The following is a 19,309-nucleotide window of genomic DNA, read 5'->3' on the forward strand; positions in this document are numbered from 1 at the left end:
ACAGTGGTGCCTGTGGTCATCGGGGCCCTAGGGGCAGTCACCCCCAAACTGGAGCAGTGGCTACAACAGATCCCAGGAACAACATCAGACATCTCAGTCCAGAAATGTGCAGTTCTAGGCACAGCCAAGATACTGCGCAGAACCCTCAAGCTCACAGGCCTCTGGTAGAGGACCCGAGCTCAGAGGATGAAACAAAAGACCACCCGCGGAGGGTGAGAAGGGAATTTTTTTCTGAAACTATTTAATTTATATAATATATATCTATATAGATATAGATATATATTATATAAATTAAATAGTTTCTCTACTATTAATATATAAATTAAATAGTTTCAGTATATCAAAGTGTAAAATGTCCATTAGGAATTGTCAACAGTGGAATGTACCATTGTTTAAAAGTTTTGGCTGGACCTCCCCCTACCTGACACCTCATGGTATATTCCATCATTTCAAGTCTTGTGGGAAATTGTTATTTTATGGTGAACACAACGTGACCAAAAGGATAAACACAATGTTTCCATGACAGATGTGCTAAATGCTGTATAAAAGGCTGTTATATTTGTATAGATTACCTCAAAGGTTCCTTAAGTTTTAAGTTAACCACCTGGCTTTTATCTATCCCTTTCCTTCTGCTTGACTTTCATGTTTTAATGCATAAAGTCCAACAGTTTAACAATCTAAATTTACTTTTTTTTTTACCTTGAAGACTACATGTCGGAAGGATAAATTATTAAGGAGACCTCAGATAGCAGCTCTAAAGCTAGTAAACAACATTAGAGGTAATACTTGCAGCCCCATCAACTACCATGATTAAATAAATAAAAAAAAATGTTGAAAAACTAAAGCAATTGGACTTCTATTCTGTATCTGAAGACGTTTTTGAAGCTTTTACAACTGAGATGTTCTGTAAACTGGATTGACATGCAGATTAACTCCCTCTCCTCACAGCAGAGGTTCATTAGGGTCTTTGTTTGCCCGACTCACTTTGTTCACATTAATGAAGGTGTTGACGGGGGTGAAAATGATGCTCCATTGTAGGTTTTAGAAAGCTGAAATCTGAGACCCCCTTTGTTTAAAGTTGGTTTCTCTCGTTTCATGGTTCCCTTCACCCCTCCCTCTCAAACCATGTTTTCTCGGTCCAAAATATGAACATTTTGGTCCTCAAAAGAGTGTCCCCTATCCTTGAGGTGCATGTGCACAGAGTCCTGTCCTGAAGAGCTGGCTCTCCTGTTTTGAGCCATGCGTCTGTAGGGAAGCTGTTTAGTTTGTCCAAAATAGACGTGTGGACATTCCTCTAAACTGCAGACACCACGTCCCTCAGTTTGTGTCCTCAGGATGGACCAACCTTCGTCTTAGAGTCCTGTCGGGTTTGACACACACCCGGATGTTGTGTTTTTCTCCAAACATTACCACCCAAACAATCATTTAATGATGCGGAAATTGATTTAGTCTAATAGAAAATAAATAAATAAAAACATTAAAGAGTAGCGTATTTTGAAAGCCATTATGGCTGGTCGTTTGAGAAGCATTTCTGCAAAGGGTAAGATACTGACTGTTCATAGCTTTTACACCTCGTTGTGGAGGAACTTTCGAAGCGTGCAGCTGAGAGTAACGAGCAGCACCTGAACGCAGCACAGGCTCCAGCTAACTCTTACGCAGCGGCGGACGCACGCGCTGCCCCGCATCCCGCAGCCAGCAGCAACGGTTCGGACACACAAAAAAAAAAATCACGGCGAGTGGCCGCAGTGAGGGCGGGGTAACACACCTGGGAGGCCGTCATGAAGGTGTTTTTCTGGACCGAAGGCTGCCATGAGACGGCGGACAGGACGGAGTAACGGCAGGTCGCGTGCTGTTGGGGAATACCGCACGAGGCGAACGAGAGAGTTGAATACAGGAACCGCCGAGATGAGGAGACGATGTTCAGCGGGAGGAGAAGGAGGAGGAGGACAAGGAGCGGGTTTCACGTCCAGCCGAGCTTTAGTTCTTTAATTTTTAAAAAATTTAAACAAAGAAAAACAAAATCCCTCTCCAGCAGCATGTCGGATCCGAGTCACTGGTCTGCCGTGCCGAGCCAAAACAAGTCCCGCTTCGCTCCGGTCGCGTTGCTGAAGCGCTCGAAAAGGTACTCAAACAGCTCGCAGAAAAGGCTTAAATTAAAACTATTTTAAAAGCCTCCATGTTATATGACTTTGTCTCACGTTAGACAATACAGCTATGTAGAGTTTATCGGTTCTGGTCGGTTTGTTTGTCTTTTGTATAAACTAATATTCGTCCTCTTTGTGTCCCGAGTGTTTTAGTCCCAAGCTAGCTCCTGGTACCGAAAACTCGCTAAATTCGTGTTAAATGTTGACGTTTGTGTTTAAAGTCAGCCATTACGTGGCGATAGCTGTATGAGACATTGTAGCCGGAAGTTGTGGATGCAGTTTACACGTTTATTTTTATATAAAAAAAGGTGTTTTCAGAGGCTGAACATCAGCTAGCTTGGGGTGCTTTGTTGATGCTGGATCACAGCGAGTCCGCTTCATGTTTGAGTGAAACCAAACTCAAGATGCAGACAAAAACATCAAAACATGTTGTGTATTCATATACACAAATATCAACATCTCTGGTAACATTTCAGGCTGGCTGTTGACCCCTTTGCAAAGCTGTGTAAGCCATTGTTTATTTGTAAACAAACAGAAAATGCAGCCTGATACTCAGAGGATCTCGGAAAACAGGAGAAAAATGATACATTTTTCAAAAACTTGCTCGTTGTGTTGGTGATAATGTTAGTTTAACACGCTCAGCAGTCCTTTGGGGCTTTTCTGGTCTCACTAAAGACAAGAAGAAGGGCTTTAAATATTAAAATTGCCACTTTAAAAGCAGCACATTTCTTAGAACTGTACCCAGCACTTGTTTTAGCAAGTTGTGCTTCTTCTTCTTCTTTTTTTTTGTAATTGACTTCAATGAAATACTTAGAAATACCCATCATGAGTTCGAAACATTCCTATTTTATCTGATATAAATGCAAGCTTGGTGCTGTATATTCTCATTCGGTGACAGCTTATAAAAAGACCTGATGAAACAGCAGAAATATCCTGATAACACTCAGACCTGTGGACATCTGTGGGATTAGACTTAGCCTGCTGTTGCTGTCGGTGCAAAACCAGCCCCCTTTTTTGACCTGAAATCTGTTGGCAGCAGGTTTCCCTTTTTGTGTTTTGGCTCTCATCAGGTTTCCCCCTCTCTGTCTGATACGGCCATGCAGTTGCGTCCTGCGTTTTGCCTGCAGCTCTGGAGTTGTAGTTACATAACCTTTCTCAAGGCAGAGCTGCTCTGAAGGCGGAAATAATCTCACAAGTCGAGTTAAATCTCAGTGGGCAGAGAGAAAGACATTGCAGCTCCTCACGCTAGGCATCGTGAACCTCGTCTGTAGTAGAAAAGGGTGAAAATGGTTGACGAAATTGACACGATGCACGGAGTAGACACTTTTATGTGAAGCTACTTAGGAGTAGGGAGCTGGTGTGTTAGGAGATGAAGTGTTTTTCAGGAAAAGAGATTATTAATACGATAAGCCTCAGATCTTATTGCATTTAGCAGATTAACCCATTACTGTACTGGTTCCAAATTAAAATCAGTGCTAGAGTATTGTGTGTATAATATATACACACAATACCCTGGTGTGTATTTATTGTGATGCATATATTAGTGCCTCCCATAGTCATTATTTGGGACATAAACTGCAGAAAATCTTGACGTTCTTGAAGTTGCGACTTCCTGTGTTACAGATCAGACACGCTGTCACAGAAATACTGGGCAAATTTAGTGATAATACTGTGTAGGCGAAGCACAAAAAACAAATTGTAAAAACATAGCATGACCATCAAATAACATTAGAACCAAGGTATTGTAAAATCTGTTTTTGTCAGGATTTTTAGCCGGATTACAATCAGTCTGGATTTATTATTCCTTCTATTGTTTATCAGGGAAGAAAAGTCAAAAGTCTTCCATGAAAAACCCTCAAAACAAAACATTTCCACCGCTCCCAGTTTACACACAAAACAGATGTACTTTTGTATCCTTCAGCATTTTGCAGCAATCGAAGCTTAGAAGATAAACGTCTCCTACTTTAGAGGTCAAGTGTCTTTTAATCTGCCTACTGTTACACTGTCTCAGGGTCTACGAACTACTCTTCATCACTCACACACACACACACACACACACACAAGCACAGAATATCATTCCTACATGAGTCAAATGCTTGATCTGAAGTGAATTCAGTCAGAGCCACAGTAATTATTCAGTTTTTATGAATACGTCAGGTTATTTTCTCTCCTTGCCTGTATTGTCTCCATCTTAACTCTTGATTGTGAGGAAAATAAAATTATAACTTAGAAAATTAGAAATAAGCTGCAGCTTTGCGGAATAAAAAATACTTTAAAATGTTAAAAGGTGCCGTAACCAGAGGTGGGGATGTATTCTCTTTCTTTCTCTGTAAATCACCAGAGATTATATTGTACATTTCAAAGCCATATGCTGCTAAATAAAGAAGCTGTAATTACCAGGTGGTTCGGCTTTTCCTGGAGCATTCTTGTTGCTCGTCGGACTGTCGTGCTTTGTCCTGTCACAATCACCCGCTATGCAAACTGACACGGATCATTTTCATACAAACTGTGAACAGAGATGCAGATGAAGGATATGTTTTGAGGGTGGCAGGCGATTGACTCCTCTCTATTTTATTTTTTTTCTCACTGGTAAAACAGCTGTCGCAGCAGCAACAGGAAAAGCCTCGGGGTCGGGACGCCCTCACCCACGCTGTCCAGGCCACTCTCCCCGCTCTCACTCAGCACAGGTAAAATGAAGCCCAGTGTGATCTGATGTTCCAATAACTGTTTTCAAGTTGGCTTTCTCTCGTGTCTGATTTATTTATTTACTTTTATTCACAGGGATCTTTTGCTCTCCATTGTAGTTACTGTTATAAACCAGAGAAAGCACACGTTTTCAGAGAAATGTGTTGAGAAGAGAACAGGATACTCAGAGAACTGTTGTCAAATACTCCCTTATAAAATGAAAGACAGTCTTAGTCCTCTAAGCTGAGGAGAAAATTGAGGGATTTGTAGTTTAGTTGAGAGGCAGGATAGTTGATGTCATCCTTGTGCTTTTTAAAAGCGCAGAGTGCACACAGTGTGCCGCCCCTCGATGCTATCAAGCAGCTGCACTCTGTGAAAAGAGTTTTGCTCAAGAGCCCTTCATAGCAGCAGCGTGTAGATGTGCTCCCTTTTGAACTCAATCATGCAAAGGATTATCTAATCACTGAGGAAAATCAAGACCTAATTGGGTGCTCGGCCGCTTGCATGTAAACAACTGCAGCCTCTCATGTAACCAGACTCTAAACAAAACAAGACGAGACTTTCCTGTTTGTTAAGTGTGCGTGCCGATTGACGGCGTAATGTTTTGAAAAGTAAAACCAAGACAATATGTTGGACCTCCCTGTGGTACTGGCTAATGTTGCGCTGATTGAAGGTTCCTGCGCAGACACGATGTCATCCTGCGGGTTCGCAAATGTAAATTTTTGCAAAGTCGTGTGGTTTCCCTTGTTTTGTTTTCATCTGTTTGTTCTTAAATTTTTAAATTCCTAACGCTGCATTTCCTCTCTCAGCTGTGACCAGCCCTCTGGACAGCCCTCGAAATGTGTCGGCCGGTGCCTGCCTCAACTTTCCATTCGCTCGAAGGTACGTCACCTCTGTTTGAAGCCTGTTTACCCCTCGAGTGATAAACCAGTTTGGTTGCATTAAAGGTTCTTGAATACTGAATTTAGCTGAAATAGTGACCATTCTTGACCAATCTTTCCTGTTTAATATACATTAAAGGGAGTTATTTTTACTTATGTAATTTACTAATTGATTAACTGCTTATGATAGCTGAAGGTAAATTATTTCCAACTCTTTTAAGTATTAGTTGAAAATGAGTTGACTTGTTTGTTGTTAAAGCAAATGAAACCACGGTTAAACCTTTGTCTTTCAACGGATTTGCAGATTGTCTCCTGCAGTAAACAGTGTTTATTCTTGAGTCTGTATAGCTCTGAGACAGTAAACAAAGGACAAGTTAAATAATAATTTAACAACAAAACGACCAAATGCAAACCTTGGTCACACTCCGAGGGTTTCCTGGAAGATTCACTGTGTGTGCTGGGACAAAGACAGACAGAAGGAAGAGAACCAACAGCGCGGTGACTCAGCCCGGAGCGTTCACACCTTCCTCTCTCTGCCAGGTCCTCTTACAGCCGACTCCCCCTCAACAGGATGAGTGCAGTCAGATCGAGGGTACCCCTGAAGCCCCCCTCGCACATCATTCAATAAGGTTCCCATGGTAACAGGCTTGTCTCGCTGCAGGCATATGGAATCTAAAAGTAAAACGGCACCTCGAAGAAACCCTAGAAGAGTCATAAAAAACTGATGAGAGGTTTAGGCTCTTCGCCTTCGACCCATCGGAGAAAAGTTTTGCTTGCATAAGTGGAAAAACACGCCATAGATGAAAGGAGGTGGATAAATATCTGGTCCTCTAATATTTTTATTTTACATGTTCTTGCACAAAAAGCATTGAATTGTTTCATTTACAAAATCCAAAGGCAGACAAAAGATAAGCGCAGATAGTTTTGTTTGAAACACACCTACCATTTGCTCTACAAACTTTCCACACAGCTCTTCAAAGTGCAATGTTTTCTGTTATGTAAAATATATCCTCAAATTAATTTTGCGTGCTACCTCACTTTTTGTATTTGGACAAATGAGAACTGGCAAGGAAGGGTGCGTTGTCAGTACTAATCCCTCAGTTGAATGCCAGAGGTCGCAGGATCCCTTACACAAGAATCCTCAAACTTACTGATCTGCTGTTTTTGCTTTTCTCTTCTTCTTTTCCTCTTCCTTGCTGTCGTGATCTCAGTCACTTGGCTCGCGCTGACAGGTAGCTTCCTTTTGAATTCTTACACCGTGCCTTTTTGCTGTCAAGAGCTTGTTTTATTTTTCACAAATTTTTCTTTCTGGCAGAAATTCTTTTTAGAAAGCTGCTGTTTGATTTATTTATTTTTTTCTAAAACTGGCCAAAATAAAAAGATGCTTTTGAAAGAGAAGTATATTTTATGTGTGTGAGGAGAAAAAGCATTTACTTAATGATCTTTCAGTTATGTAAGGACCTTTACTGCTTGTGCTGCTGAGGCTTATGTAACATTCATGTCTTTCACTTAGAGCCGAAGGCCGACGCTGGTCTCTGGCTTCCCTTCCATCGTCGGGCTATGGAACCAATCCGCCGAGCTCCACCGTCTCGGTAAGTCACCCAAAAAACACGGCGCTGTCCCCCCCACCTGATTGATTTGCGGCAGCCAAACCATTCTGACACCTCAGTCAGCCCAAGAAGCACATTCGTTTATGCAATAAGGGCCAGAAAATGTCAGGACCAAGATGACAAACCGCTAATTGTTTTTCTGCATCGTCTGCTTCAGTGAGTCATCCTCGCAGTCTTTGGAACTCAGTTTTGGAAAGAAGACGCGCAGTCTGCATGTACTGATGTTAATAAGAAGATAGAGTGTATGTGTGTTCATAAGATTACCTCTTTAGTCACGTTTTAATGACTAATCTTGCCTATTTGTCACAACAGAAGTGTCCTGAAAGTCCCAGACTACGGGTTTGGCATTGCAAAAGTGTGCCAAGTGAATGTGTTGCTGTTTTCTGGGTGGATGTATGCCCTGACGTCAGCGAGGGCAGTAGGGTCTCTTCAGAGGACCTCACTGCCCTCGATCACACAGAAACATCACAAAAAGATCTCACAGACGTCGTCCCTCTTGTCGTCTTCTGTTCACAACACATGGGCCTCAAAGTGCAACAGATTGCAGACAACTTACATCATGTTCTATTTGAAAAGTGTACTCAATGCCCCAGCAGACAAGGACGTAACTATTGTGTAAATAAAGGAGCTTAAGTCAGTTTTATCACTGTTTACCCTGTTACCCATATTGGAGGGTGTTAGATTTATTTTGTTCTTTTGACTACAGTCCAAAATTCACACGTGCTAAACTTATTTGCTCTTTTTTTTTATTCAGAACCCAATAAAATCCTTAACAGGTGCCCTGTGCTGAGTTTATAAATGCTAACAAACATAATGCTGACATAAAATGCAGTAATTTAAAATGAATAAATAAATTAATCGAGCGTATGTTTTTAAAGACATCCGGAAAGGACGTGAGAAGTTTAACGCCCACTCTCAGATTTATGGCAAGCTTGCGGTAAGGAAACAGTTTTGGTTTACAGGGGAAACCCTTACCTGTTTCGGCCTAATTCCAGCTCGTCTAACTTGTCTGAACAAGTTTTTGGTTTACAGCAACACTAGCTGATCCCTTTTGTTATGGAGTCACGCCACTGAAAAGGCAGGATTTACACTCAACAGCATCCCCTTAACAGAAGAAAGAGAGTTAAATTATTCTTTGATGGCACAAACAAATTGCTTCATATGGGAATTTTTTAATTTCTCTATCTTTAATCCGTCTTACTCATCAGGCACTTCACAGCATGGCTCGTTCAAAATGTACGACTGTCACAGTAATGTTTGGTAGTGTTACAGAAAAATGCTAAGGTCTATTTCATTGTGTTGTTGTTTTATGTTCTTTATTATGGACCTGAACAGCTATTTGTAGTTGTCACTCAGTGTTTAGGTGGAGGTAGATGTGTTTGTGCTATAGTATAATTAAATCGATCAAGGCAGAAGCTAAATATTTTTCACTTTAATGGATGTGTCTTTGTGTGTAGTCCTCCTCGTCCTCCCAGGAACGTCTTCACCAGCTTCCCTACCAGCCGACTCAAGACGAGCTGCACTTCCTTTTCAAGCACTTTCGCAGCACAGACAGCATTACAGACGAGGACGGGCGGCCCTCGACGGTCATACGGCCTCGATCGCGGAGCCTCAGGTAGATTAACTTGATTAAAGTTGTTTGGAATAAATCTTTTTATGGGTAAATGTATTATTTACAGATTATTGTTAGACGACAAGGTATCACAGCAGAAACATATTAAAGAAAAAACATCATTTGGAGTAAAAAAATGGGTAGGTGATTACAAGTTTGAACTGCGCATTTATGTCTCTGCACACCATAAGATGTCAAGATGTCTTTGCTGCAGTTTGATCAAGACAAATTCACAAGCAGATTCAAGTTTTAGTACCTTGTGGGCCTCCGAATGACTGCTGGTCGTCAGGCAGGTGGAGATCTGACTGCAGAGCCGTGTGATCCTGACAACTTTTGTCTGTTGGCTCTGCTCTGCGCTGTTTGTGTGAGGCTTGAGTGCTCCATGTTCTGGCACCGTGGTGTGCAGTATGTGGGCGTGCTATCTAACAGAGCGCCTCCGGGATAGAGCTGCCGAACTGTAGTCGAGGGTGGGTGGGTTGATTTTTTTTATTTTTTTGTGGATGGTGGGGGGACTGATCCAGAGAGCCGCAGTGAGCTGCAGCAGCCATCCAGAGTAACAGAGGCGTCTTTCATGACAAAAAAAAGGCTCAGGGAGTCTGTTTGCATGTGATAGGTTTTCCCTCCATCTGTTCTGTTTGAAGCTTCATCAAGAAAAATCTTTCTGTAAAAGAAAAAAAACCCACTTATCTCATTGGCTTAAATGCTGAAGTGTTGTTGCAGAGCATGACTAATTGATTGGTGCCGATGATTCACGCAGTTTGGCCAAGAAAAACCTCAGCTGCTGGTAAAGATATGTTTTTGAGAGAAACATTAAAGCCTGACAGTGAAATCCACTTTGAGTGCAGCATAAGAGCTGCTGGATTAAAATTCTGGCTCGCAGTATTGCTTTTGGCAGCAGGAGATCAGAAGTATTCCTAAAGCTGACCTAATAAAAACACATTCAGTCACACCCATAATCAGTTTATGGTCTGTATGGTTAGTTGCACAGAACTTGACTGACTGCTTGTGCTTTTTTTTTTTAAATGATGACCTGTATAACGTAACTGCTTTCACCCCACACCCTAGCTTATGAGTTCAGCAGACACAACAATCGGATTTTGTATTGATAAAACGATGTGGCATCAGTCAGCTGACAAATAATAATGTGTGGTTTTGTTTCTGTTGTAGCCCCGGACGATCGAGCGTCTCCTTTGATAATGAGATAGTCATGATGAACCATGTTTACAGAGAACGTTTTCCGAAGGTACGTAAGAGAAGATAAAAGCAAAACATTTCAACATGGTGCTTTGTTCCTTCTAAACAAAACTAAACTTTTTTTTTTTAATTGACATAGAAGCTGACTGATTTATAAAAGCCATAAGTCATGACAGGTGCTAAAATAACAATTTTAATAAGCAATACAACTATATGACTAAAAAGTTAGGGACTCTCGAAGAGAGTAAAGATCTGAATTACTTGTCCTTTGAGTGTTTTAACTGTGTGTTTGTGTGCTTGTTCTCTGCGAAGGCCACAGCTCAGATGGAGGAGCGCTTGTTGGAGATCGTCACCCACTGCTCTCCAGACAGCTCCCTCCCTTTGGCTGACGGCGTGCTGGGCTTCATCCAGCACCAGTTGGTCGAGCTGGTCAGAGATTGTCTGGACAAGTCCCAGAAAGGCCTGGTTACGTCTCGCTATTTTGCTGAGCTGCAGGAGAAGCTGGAGAAGCTGTTTCACGAGGTGGGAAGCCAACCAGCTGAAAATGACTCTGCGTGAAATGATGTTTTATTTTTTTTACAGTTTTAAGCAGAAGATTTTGAGCTGAGGCTGAGCTCTGTTATTGGTCAGTCAGATCTAATGAAGTTATGAAACAGGATTTATTGATGTTGGATGAAACGTTCAGTCAGGCAGGTCACTCAATAACCATCTGATTGCCAAAAGCACACACAATCGACCTGGTAGTTAAAGTTCTAAACAATGGATGGGAGGATTGAAATATAGGCCTTATGCTTGTTCTGATAAACTACTAGTTTCCTTATCAACCCTCTCCCCTGTTTCCTCTGCGTGCTGTCCAGCAGACTTCATGGTTAATTTGCTGTACTTGCAGCTGAATTGATAAGCCTGTTCTCATGCAGTGGAACAAATGCTTCTACATGCAAACACAATTTGTGCCAGAATCACTTCTTTCTATATTTCCATTTATTTATTTGTTTGTCATATACATAAAGATACAGAAACAGAAATGTATCTGCAACAAAACTGACTCGGAGTGGCATCATTTTGGCATTAAAGTCTTTTTTTTTTTAAGTAGTTTAAAAAAGTTTGACGACATTTATCAAGGAAATGGTCAGTAGAAATGAAGACAGTGTGAGTTTTAGTTGATGTGACACACAGGGAGCAAAGGAAGATTCTGTTTTCTCTGTTGTTGGACATGAAGCCTTGTGACGTTCAAGTCACTAAACATTTTTTTTACACTCTATCATTTTTGGTTACAAGGATGATGGTTTTAAGGAATAAACTTTTTGATGTGATTTCCTTTAAACAAAGTCAGGCATCTTCTGCTTCCACAGTTGATGTCAGATTAAGCAAAGCACACAATCTGCATTATGTAGCCTAATCCTATCAACCAGTCCTCCAACATAAACTAATTCTGACCACTAATCACAGCAGAGTATCCTTCCCGTTTCTTCCTCGTCTCCAGTCTATTCCAGCACAAACCCACACACTGATTTATCCTCTCATTTTTCTTTTCTGGTTTAAAATAATGTCATGAGTAGTTCTTATATGCAGCAAATGTTTTCATTTTTGTGTAAATGTCTTTTTTTATCCTGGCAACCCACTATTTTATTTGCCATTTTAACAAAACAAAGCATTTTTTTCTCCCCCCAAATGTTGAAGAATTGTCACATTTGTGTTTGACATTTTAACTAGTTTATTCTAGTAAGATAACCAAGCTCTGTGGGCTGGTTTTGCACATTTAGATTTTTAATTTTTTTAAAAAAATAGACATAAAAACAAAGTAAAATCAATGCTTTGTTGACATTGTGCAGGAAAACATTGTTGCTTATTGTGGCTGAAATGAACCGGTCAGTGTCTTCAGCTCATTCCTCATGAGAGTTCATCTCTGATACCAACAAGTCTTTTATGCACACCTTTTGTCACTTCTAAAAGGAGGTTTCAACAAAACAAAGTGGAGAGGAGGAGTATAAAATGACCCAGTTATTCAGTGTTTTCTTTATCAGACTGATGTTAGAGAAACATCCTAATAAGGTCTAAATAAACACACTGAAAAGACAATTTAAAGCTGCCAGTATCATTTATTCTTCCTCAGTTGAGCAGAAACTGAAGGGTGTGGAGATTTGGAAAACACTTGTATTTTAACTTTTTTTAGCTTTACTTTTTAACTCTTCATCTTTCTGCTCATTCACTCTTTGGATTTTTGTTTTTCCAGGCTTACGAACGCTCTGAAAGTGAGGAGGTAACGATCATCACCCAGCTGCTGCGCAAGATCCTCATTATAATCTCTCGACCAGCTCGTCTCCTTGAATGCCTGGTGAGCTGCGGAGTGGGGAAATTATGTTGGAAAATGGATAAAAGTTGATTCTTGTGGGGGTTTTTGCAGTACACCAAAAGCTCTTTTCTTAGTTTTCAAGATTATTCATGTTGCTGTTGCATCTTCTGTACATCAGTGTCCTGATCAAAAATAATATATGTTGAAGCTAACTTGTCTAATGATGTAGTGGCCATTTTGACTTCTGCAAACAGTCAATTATAATCAGCAAAATATTTCCTGTTTGTTACTTCAAGTCATTAGATTAGGGTTCTTATTGAAAATCAAGGATTAATGGAAGTAAATCTGAGTTTGATGCCTTTCAGCTTTAAGACCCGGTTGACTTTACACACCACACACACTCTGGCCTCAAACTCTCCACATTAATTACTCTTGGATGGTGTTGACAGGAGTTTGACCCAGAAGAGTTTTATCACCTACTTGAGGCGGCGGAGGGTCATGCCAAAGTGGGCCAGGGGATCAAGACGGACATCCCACGGTACATCATCAGCCAGCTCGGTCTGACCCGAGACCCATTCGAAGGTAAAGGAAAGCTCTGGTTTCAAGATTCATTTGTAATCCACCTAAAAGTAGAAAGCGTACCACTTGCTTCAATTATCGTTCTCATGCTGTGCTCTAATTTAAAAAATCTAAGCTTTAAAAGATTTTTTTCCCCTCGTTTTCATCAACTTGTACTTCAGTTCTCTGTCTGATAGGGTTATAATAACAAGAAGAAAATCACAGACCTTGGATCAGCAGTGAGGACACATCATATCGCATAATCTGTTTGTTTTTTTTTGTCCAAGAATACCTCAGAGCTATACATATTAGAAATTTAAGCTGTAGGTATTCGATGTGGAGTAGATGATTTGATTGCATGGCTGCATCAATTTGCATTTTTGATAATTCTCTGGAACCGCCTGAAGCTAATACGTTCCAGGTGAAATGACAAAATCAAAAAGAGATACCTGACATGTAGCAGACGGGTGTGTCTGTCTGACACATCTAATGTATCTGAAAGCAGTTTTTTGTGAACATATTTCAACAGCAGCACAGAGTTCATCCTTACTCCTCATCCATATGGAAAAGATGCTCTGATGATAATTTAATATGCCTTGCTTCATAAATTTGCACATTAATGAGTTTGATAATATTGATGGACTAGCAGCCTATAGGCTCCTGTGTAGATGGGGTAGTGTTGGAACTATTCCTTTGTAGTTTCACTATAGTTCAATGTGGAACTTTGGGAACTTTTTGAATTACATAAAACTTTATCTCGACATATCTTTGCTGGAGGCTCAAGGTTTGAGTAGCCAAATGTTTACAACACTTGAGCTAACAGGTTCGGTCGAGAGTTTCGAAACACCGTGGGAAAATCAAATAACAGATGGGGCCGGAAGGGTGACTAGTTGGGAGATTTTTTTGAGTCATATTAAACACTGTTTCCTTCTGTTATTTTTAGACATGGTACAGCTTGAACACGATGCCAGTCCTTCAGTGTCAGTGGAACCAGATGCTGCAGTCGAGGTAAATCATCGCTCATTACTCACTCAAAGTACACACAGGAAAAGATGGAAAAAAAATAAAAGAACGCACCCTAAACACACTTCCTTTAAATGTGTTTCTGGAAGTGTGTGTCTGCAGAGAATTTTCACTTCCTAATAGTTTTTGTTTTGTCTCCTGACCTTTCTTTGTGCTTTATAATTATTTTAAATCGAGAGTTGTTTTTTTTGTTCAATAGGTTATAGAACTGAAAATTAAATGAGAATTTATCAGCATACGGCCACTTTTAATATCAAATTTAAGTAATTTAGTTCATACAGTATTCTGAACTAATTTAAATCCAACAACCATAACATTATGACCAGCCACCTAACATGGAGCATTTTTTCCTGACCTGTTTATAGATCTATAGACGTCGCTAAAGTTTGAAGGTTTACTGTGGTGTCTGTTGTTGTGAGGTGGGACCTTCATGGATTGACTTCCTGATGTGATCAGGAACGATGTTTAGATTAATGATAGATGTCACAGTGATGTCCACATGAATGTCAGGACAGCAGAACACTAAGCATCGCACTGCCCCCACCCCGTGCACCCTGAGGCAATCTTTCCCAGGTAGGGGACATGTGCAAACCCAGCCATCCGCATGCTCCAAAATAAAATATGATTCATCAGAGCAAGCCATTTTAATGTCTGCATGCCCTTCGTCTGAGTTCTTGGAGGTGACACAGACCTGCGACGGGCACCCTGACCAGTTTACAGACTAACTTGGAACAGAAAAGAGATTAATCCATTAATCTCTGCATTATTTTTCTCAGTACTTTTAATTTTTAATTTGTGTTCAACAGATCACAAGCATTATTTTCCTGCCTTAATTTAATTTTTGCTTCTTTTTTTTAGAATAAGGCCCCGCAGACGCTGACCCCTACTCGAAGGAAACCTCTTGAGAGTGATTTTGAGACCATCAAACTCATTAGTAATGGAGCTTACGGGTAAGAAGGAAACTCTGTGGTTTTCATCTTAGATTTATGTTTTCTGAAAGGTTGTTTGGAATCATAAAATTACACAAAAACTTTATATTTGTCGAGACACTCCTTACCCTCATCCTTTATACACAGCTTTGGATTAACATGAGACAACAAAGCCAGTCGTCTGAGTCCTGTGAATATCAAAACCATCCTCATATGTTTTTTTTTAAATGATTTAAACAGGGCAGTGTATCTCGTCCGCCACAAAGAGACACGCCAGCGGTTTGCTATGAAGAAGATAAATCGTCAGAACCTGGTGTTGAGGAACCAGATCCAGCAGGCGTTTGTGGAGCGGGACATCCTCACCTTTGCTGAGAACCCCTTTGTTGTTTCCATGTTCTGCTCCTTTGAGACGCGACGCCACCTCTGCATGGTCATGGAGTACGTTGAAGGTAAAGTTCAGACAGCAACTGGTGGGTTTGAAGTCTGAGATAGTTTAAATTAAGTCTAAATGCAGAAATACCACAAATTCTGTGATGGTTTATTTAACTAGCAGCTGTTACTGATTAGTCTAAAAATCAGATTTGCAGCTCATGATATTGTACACAGTTTATGTTGCTTTATGAGCCAGTGTGTAAAGATAAATTGTTCATAAAAGTATTTTTTTATGCTTTGTCTAGGTGGAGATTGTGCCAACTTGTTAAAAAACATGGGACCGCTGCCTGTGGAAATGTCAAGGATGTATTTTGCTGAAACAGTCCTGGCACTAGAGTATCTTCACAACTATGGCATTGTGCATCGTGACCTTAAACCTGACAAGTGAGAAACAAACTACCGACTCTCTCCTGTTTGGTATTTTTGCTTGACACTAGCTCCTCTGTACTGTAGTGTTGGTGAGCAAACTGTTAATGATTAGGTGCATAAAGAATCCAGATTTCTACCTTTTTAAAATGTGCTCCTATTTTTATATTCTCATCTGGACAGAATTGGAGAAAATATGCACCACTCAAATGTCTCCTTGTGTTTCTTTTTCCACCCACCAGTTTACTGATCACATCCATGGGTCATATTAAGCTGACAGACTTTGGTTTGTCTAAAATTGGCTTGATGAACATGACCACAAACCTGTATGAGGGTCACATTGAAAAGGACACGAGAGAATTTGTCGACAAGCAGGTAAGACAGTTTCAGGCAGAAGAGATTTTTTTTTTAACATAAGAAAAGAAATGACACCAATTTGCAACAGTAGTGATTAAACTGGTTTTTGGTGCTTGTTCAGGTGTGCGGTACTCCGGAGTACATCGCCCCAGAGGTGATCCTCAGACAGGGCTACGGGAAGCCGGTGGACTGGTGGGCGATGGGTGTCATCCTCTATGAATTCCTGGTGGGCTGTGTCCCGTTCTTTGGAGACACTCCTGAAGAGCTGTTTGGACAAGTTGTCAGTGGTCAGTACATATATCAGCAATAAAGACATCTTTTTTTGCCTTAGGGTGTGTCTAAGTTTTGTTATTAGCTGCGGTCATGTCAGAACGGTTCAGCTGCGCTCAGAACTGGCCAACAATATTTGTGACAGTACAGCTGGATATAGTTTTCACACAGGCTCCTCTAAAATAGAAACACTTAATTTATTCTTAATGTGAATCATTTCTGTAACACCAAAGTAAACTCACGTTTTAGCAAGAAAAAGGAAGATCAGATTATTATTTGATGTCTGTGTATGACAGTAAACTTAAAGTTGCTAAATGCTTGTAGCTGTTTTTTTTTTGTGAACTCCTTATTAACCTGGTGTTTCTGTGTAGATGAAATCATTTGGCCGGAAGGAGACGATGCCTTACCTGCAGATGCCCAGGACCTCATCACCCGACTGCTGAGGCAGAGCCCTTTAGAACGACTGGGGACAGGTAGGTACTGTCCATAAAGTTGTGTTTCAATCGGGTCGATATGATTCCCTTTAAACAGTAAGACTCAAATCAGTGGGAATTTTGTCTTAAAAAACTCATCCATCGTTTGATTCGACTCTGAAACCAAACGCTGTGTTATTAGGCGGTGCCTCAGAAGTGAAGCAGCACCCTTTCTTTCTGGGTTTGGACTGGAACGGACTCCTCCGGCAGAAAGCGGAGTTCATTCCTCAGCTTGAAGCAGAGGATGACACCAGCTACTTTGACAGTAAGTTAGATTTAAAACTGTTTAATGAAGAGCACACCCTATTCAGTGTGAGAGGAGGGAACATTTATTGTTAACATTGCTTTTTATCAAAAGTCAGGTAAGAATTGTGTTAATCGTTTTCTGTAACATCTGTTAGGGGATTCTTCCTGTTTGCATTTAGACTTATAGATGAAAATTTGTCTTCTGTTTTCCTGCATTAAGCTCGTTCAGATCGCTACCATCATTTAGCATCTGATGAAGATGAAGAAACCAACGATGACGAGTCGTCTTTGGAAATCAGACAGTTTTCCTCCTGGTCACATCGCTTCAGTAAGGTAAACACTGCTCCGATCTATTCAGTTTAACATGAAAAAGGACTTAAACATGGGGGTTGCTTTTATACAATAAAACAATCAAAATTGCTAAAAGATTGCCAGCTCCTGGTTTTACATCTGTGTGACTTTTAAAGGTTTACAGCAGCACAGAACATCTGGCGACGCCATCCAACCTGAGCTTCTCTTCAGATCGCAGTCACAGTGAAGACAAAGAGGACCGTGGAGATGTTGGAGGACTCAATTTGTCTCCGAGCTCAGCAGATGGCAGTGTGGAAACCAGACATTCTGGACGCATGGCCAGGTAAGCATGGCCCAAGCTTTTAGATTTAGTCTTGCTTCAGTGGGTTTTGTCATGATTTTATAATCATCCACCTTGCTGGATTGTAGCCTTCGCCCTCGAACCTCCTCCAGTTCCTCCCAGTCTGAAAGGAGCACCAGTCCTTTGGTGATGAGCAGCACCCACAGCCTAGAGACGATGCCCCGCTTCGCCCTCTCCACTGACGACGAAGGTAAAACCTGACTTCTCGCAGTTTTGTTCAAATGCTTCGTTATCGGTGAGCTTATGTTATTTATTTATTTATTTTATCTACATTGTGCCATTTGCAGCTGAAGTGGTGGTGTCGAACCTCAGGAGGATCAGGATTCGCAGCAACAGCACCGGGGCCAAGCACTCATCCCCCAAGGACCCAGCGGGCCCTCGACGCTTCGGTAACCAGCTGGAGACACCGGACAGACAGAAGCTTCCCAGTGGAGGAAAAGTTCCCAAGTCGGCCTCCATCTCAGCTCTGTCCCTCATCATCACATCAGGTACATACAAGTTTATCACCAAACCAAGCAGAACAAAAAGTTTTACAGCTACAGTCTGGAGTTTTACTGAAAGGAGGAATGGATAAGATCATATTCTCATCAGAATTATTAGAATTGTTTTATTACAGGAATATGGAAGTAAAGCATTTAGGATCTAAAGTTTAAACTCTGGATGTAGTTATATGTCTTAATATGTAAAATGTTTGTGTGTTTCAGACGACTCACCCAGCGGCCTCCAGCCCAGTCCCATTTCCCCACGCTCACTGTCTTCCAACCCCTCATCTCGGGACTCGTCCCCTAACAGGGATTTCTTTTTCAGCCCTGGGAGCCTGAAGCCACCAATCATCATTTACACCTCAGGGAAGAAGTTTGGCTTCACCCTGCAGGCCATCAGAGTCTACATGGGTGACAGTGACGTCTACACTGTGCATCACATGGTGTCGGTGGGTGTCATAATAATACTGAAACAACACGCATAAGGGAAAAAGAGTCCAAAGAGTTCAATTTTAGGATTTTACTGTGGTTTTGTTTTATTTTTGTGATCCCAAACTTGAAGAGCCTGTTACAAACGTGTGGTTATGTAATGTTGATGTGAAACTCCTCTGCTCGTTGTTTATAAAGAGTGTGGAGGACGGCAGCCCAGCTCATCAGGCAGGCCTCCACACTGGAGACCTCATCACCCACATAAACGGAGAGCCTGTTCAAGGACTCGTCCACCCAGAGATGCTTGAACTGCTCCTGAAGGTATAAGAGCCAAATAAAACAATCTCTCACTTTGAAACTGACTTTAACAATATACTTGGAATTTTGACAAAAAGTCTTTAACTCCCTTGAATTGTGCAGAGTGGCAATAAGGTGGCTCTTCAAACCATAGCGCTTGAGAACACGTCGATCAAAGTGGGTCCAGCTCGAAAGACCAAACACAAAGGGAAGATGGCTCGCCGCAGCAAGAAGAGCAAAAGGAGAGATAATTATGACAGGTAAAGAGTTGAGGTTTGATACTTGTTTCCTTGTGGTCGTATGGAGGGCAAGTCTTTTATGTTTGAGAGGTGACATAAAAACATTAAATCCATATGAAGTGTGTTTCGACCTCAGT

At 41.1% G+C, this 19,309-nt stretch overlaps 1 protein-coding gene across 3 annotated transcripts in view; it reads left to right on the forward strand.

Moving 5' to 3' along the window:
• mast3b (microtubule associated serine/threonine kinase 3b) overlaps positions 1–19,309 on the forward strand; it is a 29,789-nt gene that overhangs the window by 6,666 nt on the left and 3,814 nt on the right. The window contains exons 1-25 of one of the 3 annotated variants that reach the window (XM_017413474.3): positions 1,635–2,122; positions 4,743–4,831; positions 5,639–5,711; positions 6,922–6,942; positions 7,224–7,302; positions 8,778–8,935; positions 10,100–10,175; positions 10,439–10,648; positions 12,360–12,461; positions 12,869–13,001; positions 13,921–13,985; positions 14,859–14,950; positions 15,170–15,378; positions 15,607–15,745; positions 15,970–16,102; positions 16,206–16,371; positions 16,726–16,827; positions 16,970–17,092; positions 17,294–17,406; positions 17,541–17,707; positions 17,794–17,915; positions 18,013–18,213; positions 18,430–18,656; positions 18,835–18,957; positions 19,057–19,193. In XM_017413474.3, the coding sequence (XP_017268963.1) occupies positions 1,917–2,122; positions 4,743–4,831; positions 5,639–5,711; positions 6,922–6,942; positions 7,224–7,302; positions 8,778–8,935; positions 10,100–10,175; positions 10,439–10,648; positions 12,360–12,461; positions 12,869–13,001; positions 13,921–13,985; positions 14,859–14,950; positions 15,170–15,378; positions 15,607–15,745; positions 15,970–16,102; positions 16,206–16,371; positions 16,726–16,827; positions 16,970–17,092; positions 17,294–17,406; positions 17,541–17,707; positions 17,794–17,915; positions 18,013–18,213; positions 18,430–18,656; positions 18,835–18,957; positions 19,057–19,193 (3,266 nt within the window). In that variant the 5' untranslated portion in view covers positions 1,635–1,916. Of the gene's footprint in view, positions 1–1,634; positions 2,123–4,742; positions 4,832–5,638; positions 5,712–6,921; positions 6,943–7,223; positions 7,303–8,777; positions 8,936–10,099; positions 10,176–10,438; positions 10,649–12,359; positions 12,462–12,868; positions 13,002–13,920; positions 13,986–14,858; positions 14,951–15,169; positions 15,379–15,606; positions 15,746–15,969; positions 16,103–16,205; positions 16,372–16,725; positions 16,828–16,969; positions 17,093–17,293; positions 17,407–17,540; positions 17,708–17,793; positions 17,916–18,012; positions 18,214–18,429; positions 18,657–18,834; positions 18,958–19,056; positions 19,194–19,309 lie in introns of those variants that run through there. The other 2 variants (XM_017413476.3, XM_017413475.3) reach the window with 2 other exon arrangements.

Source organism: Kryptolebias marmoratus, linkage group LG24 (genome assembly GCF_001649575.2).
Source record: "Kryptolebias marmoratus isolate JLee-2015 linkage group LG24, ASM164957v2, whole genome shotgun sequence".
Classification (NCBI taxonomy): domain Eukaryota; kingdom Metazoa; phylum Chordata; class Actinopteri; order Cyprinodontiformes; family Rivulidae; genus Kryptolebias; species Kryptolebias marmoratus.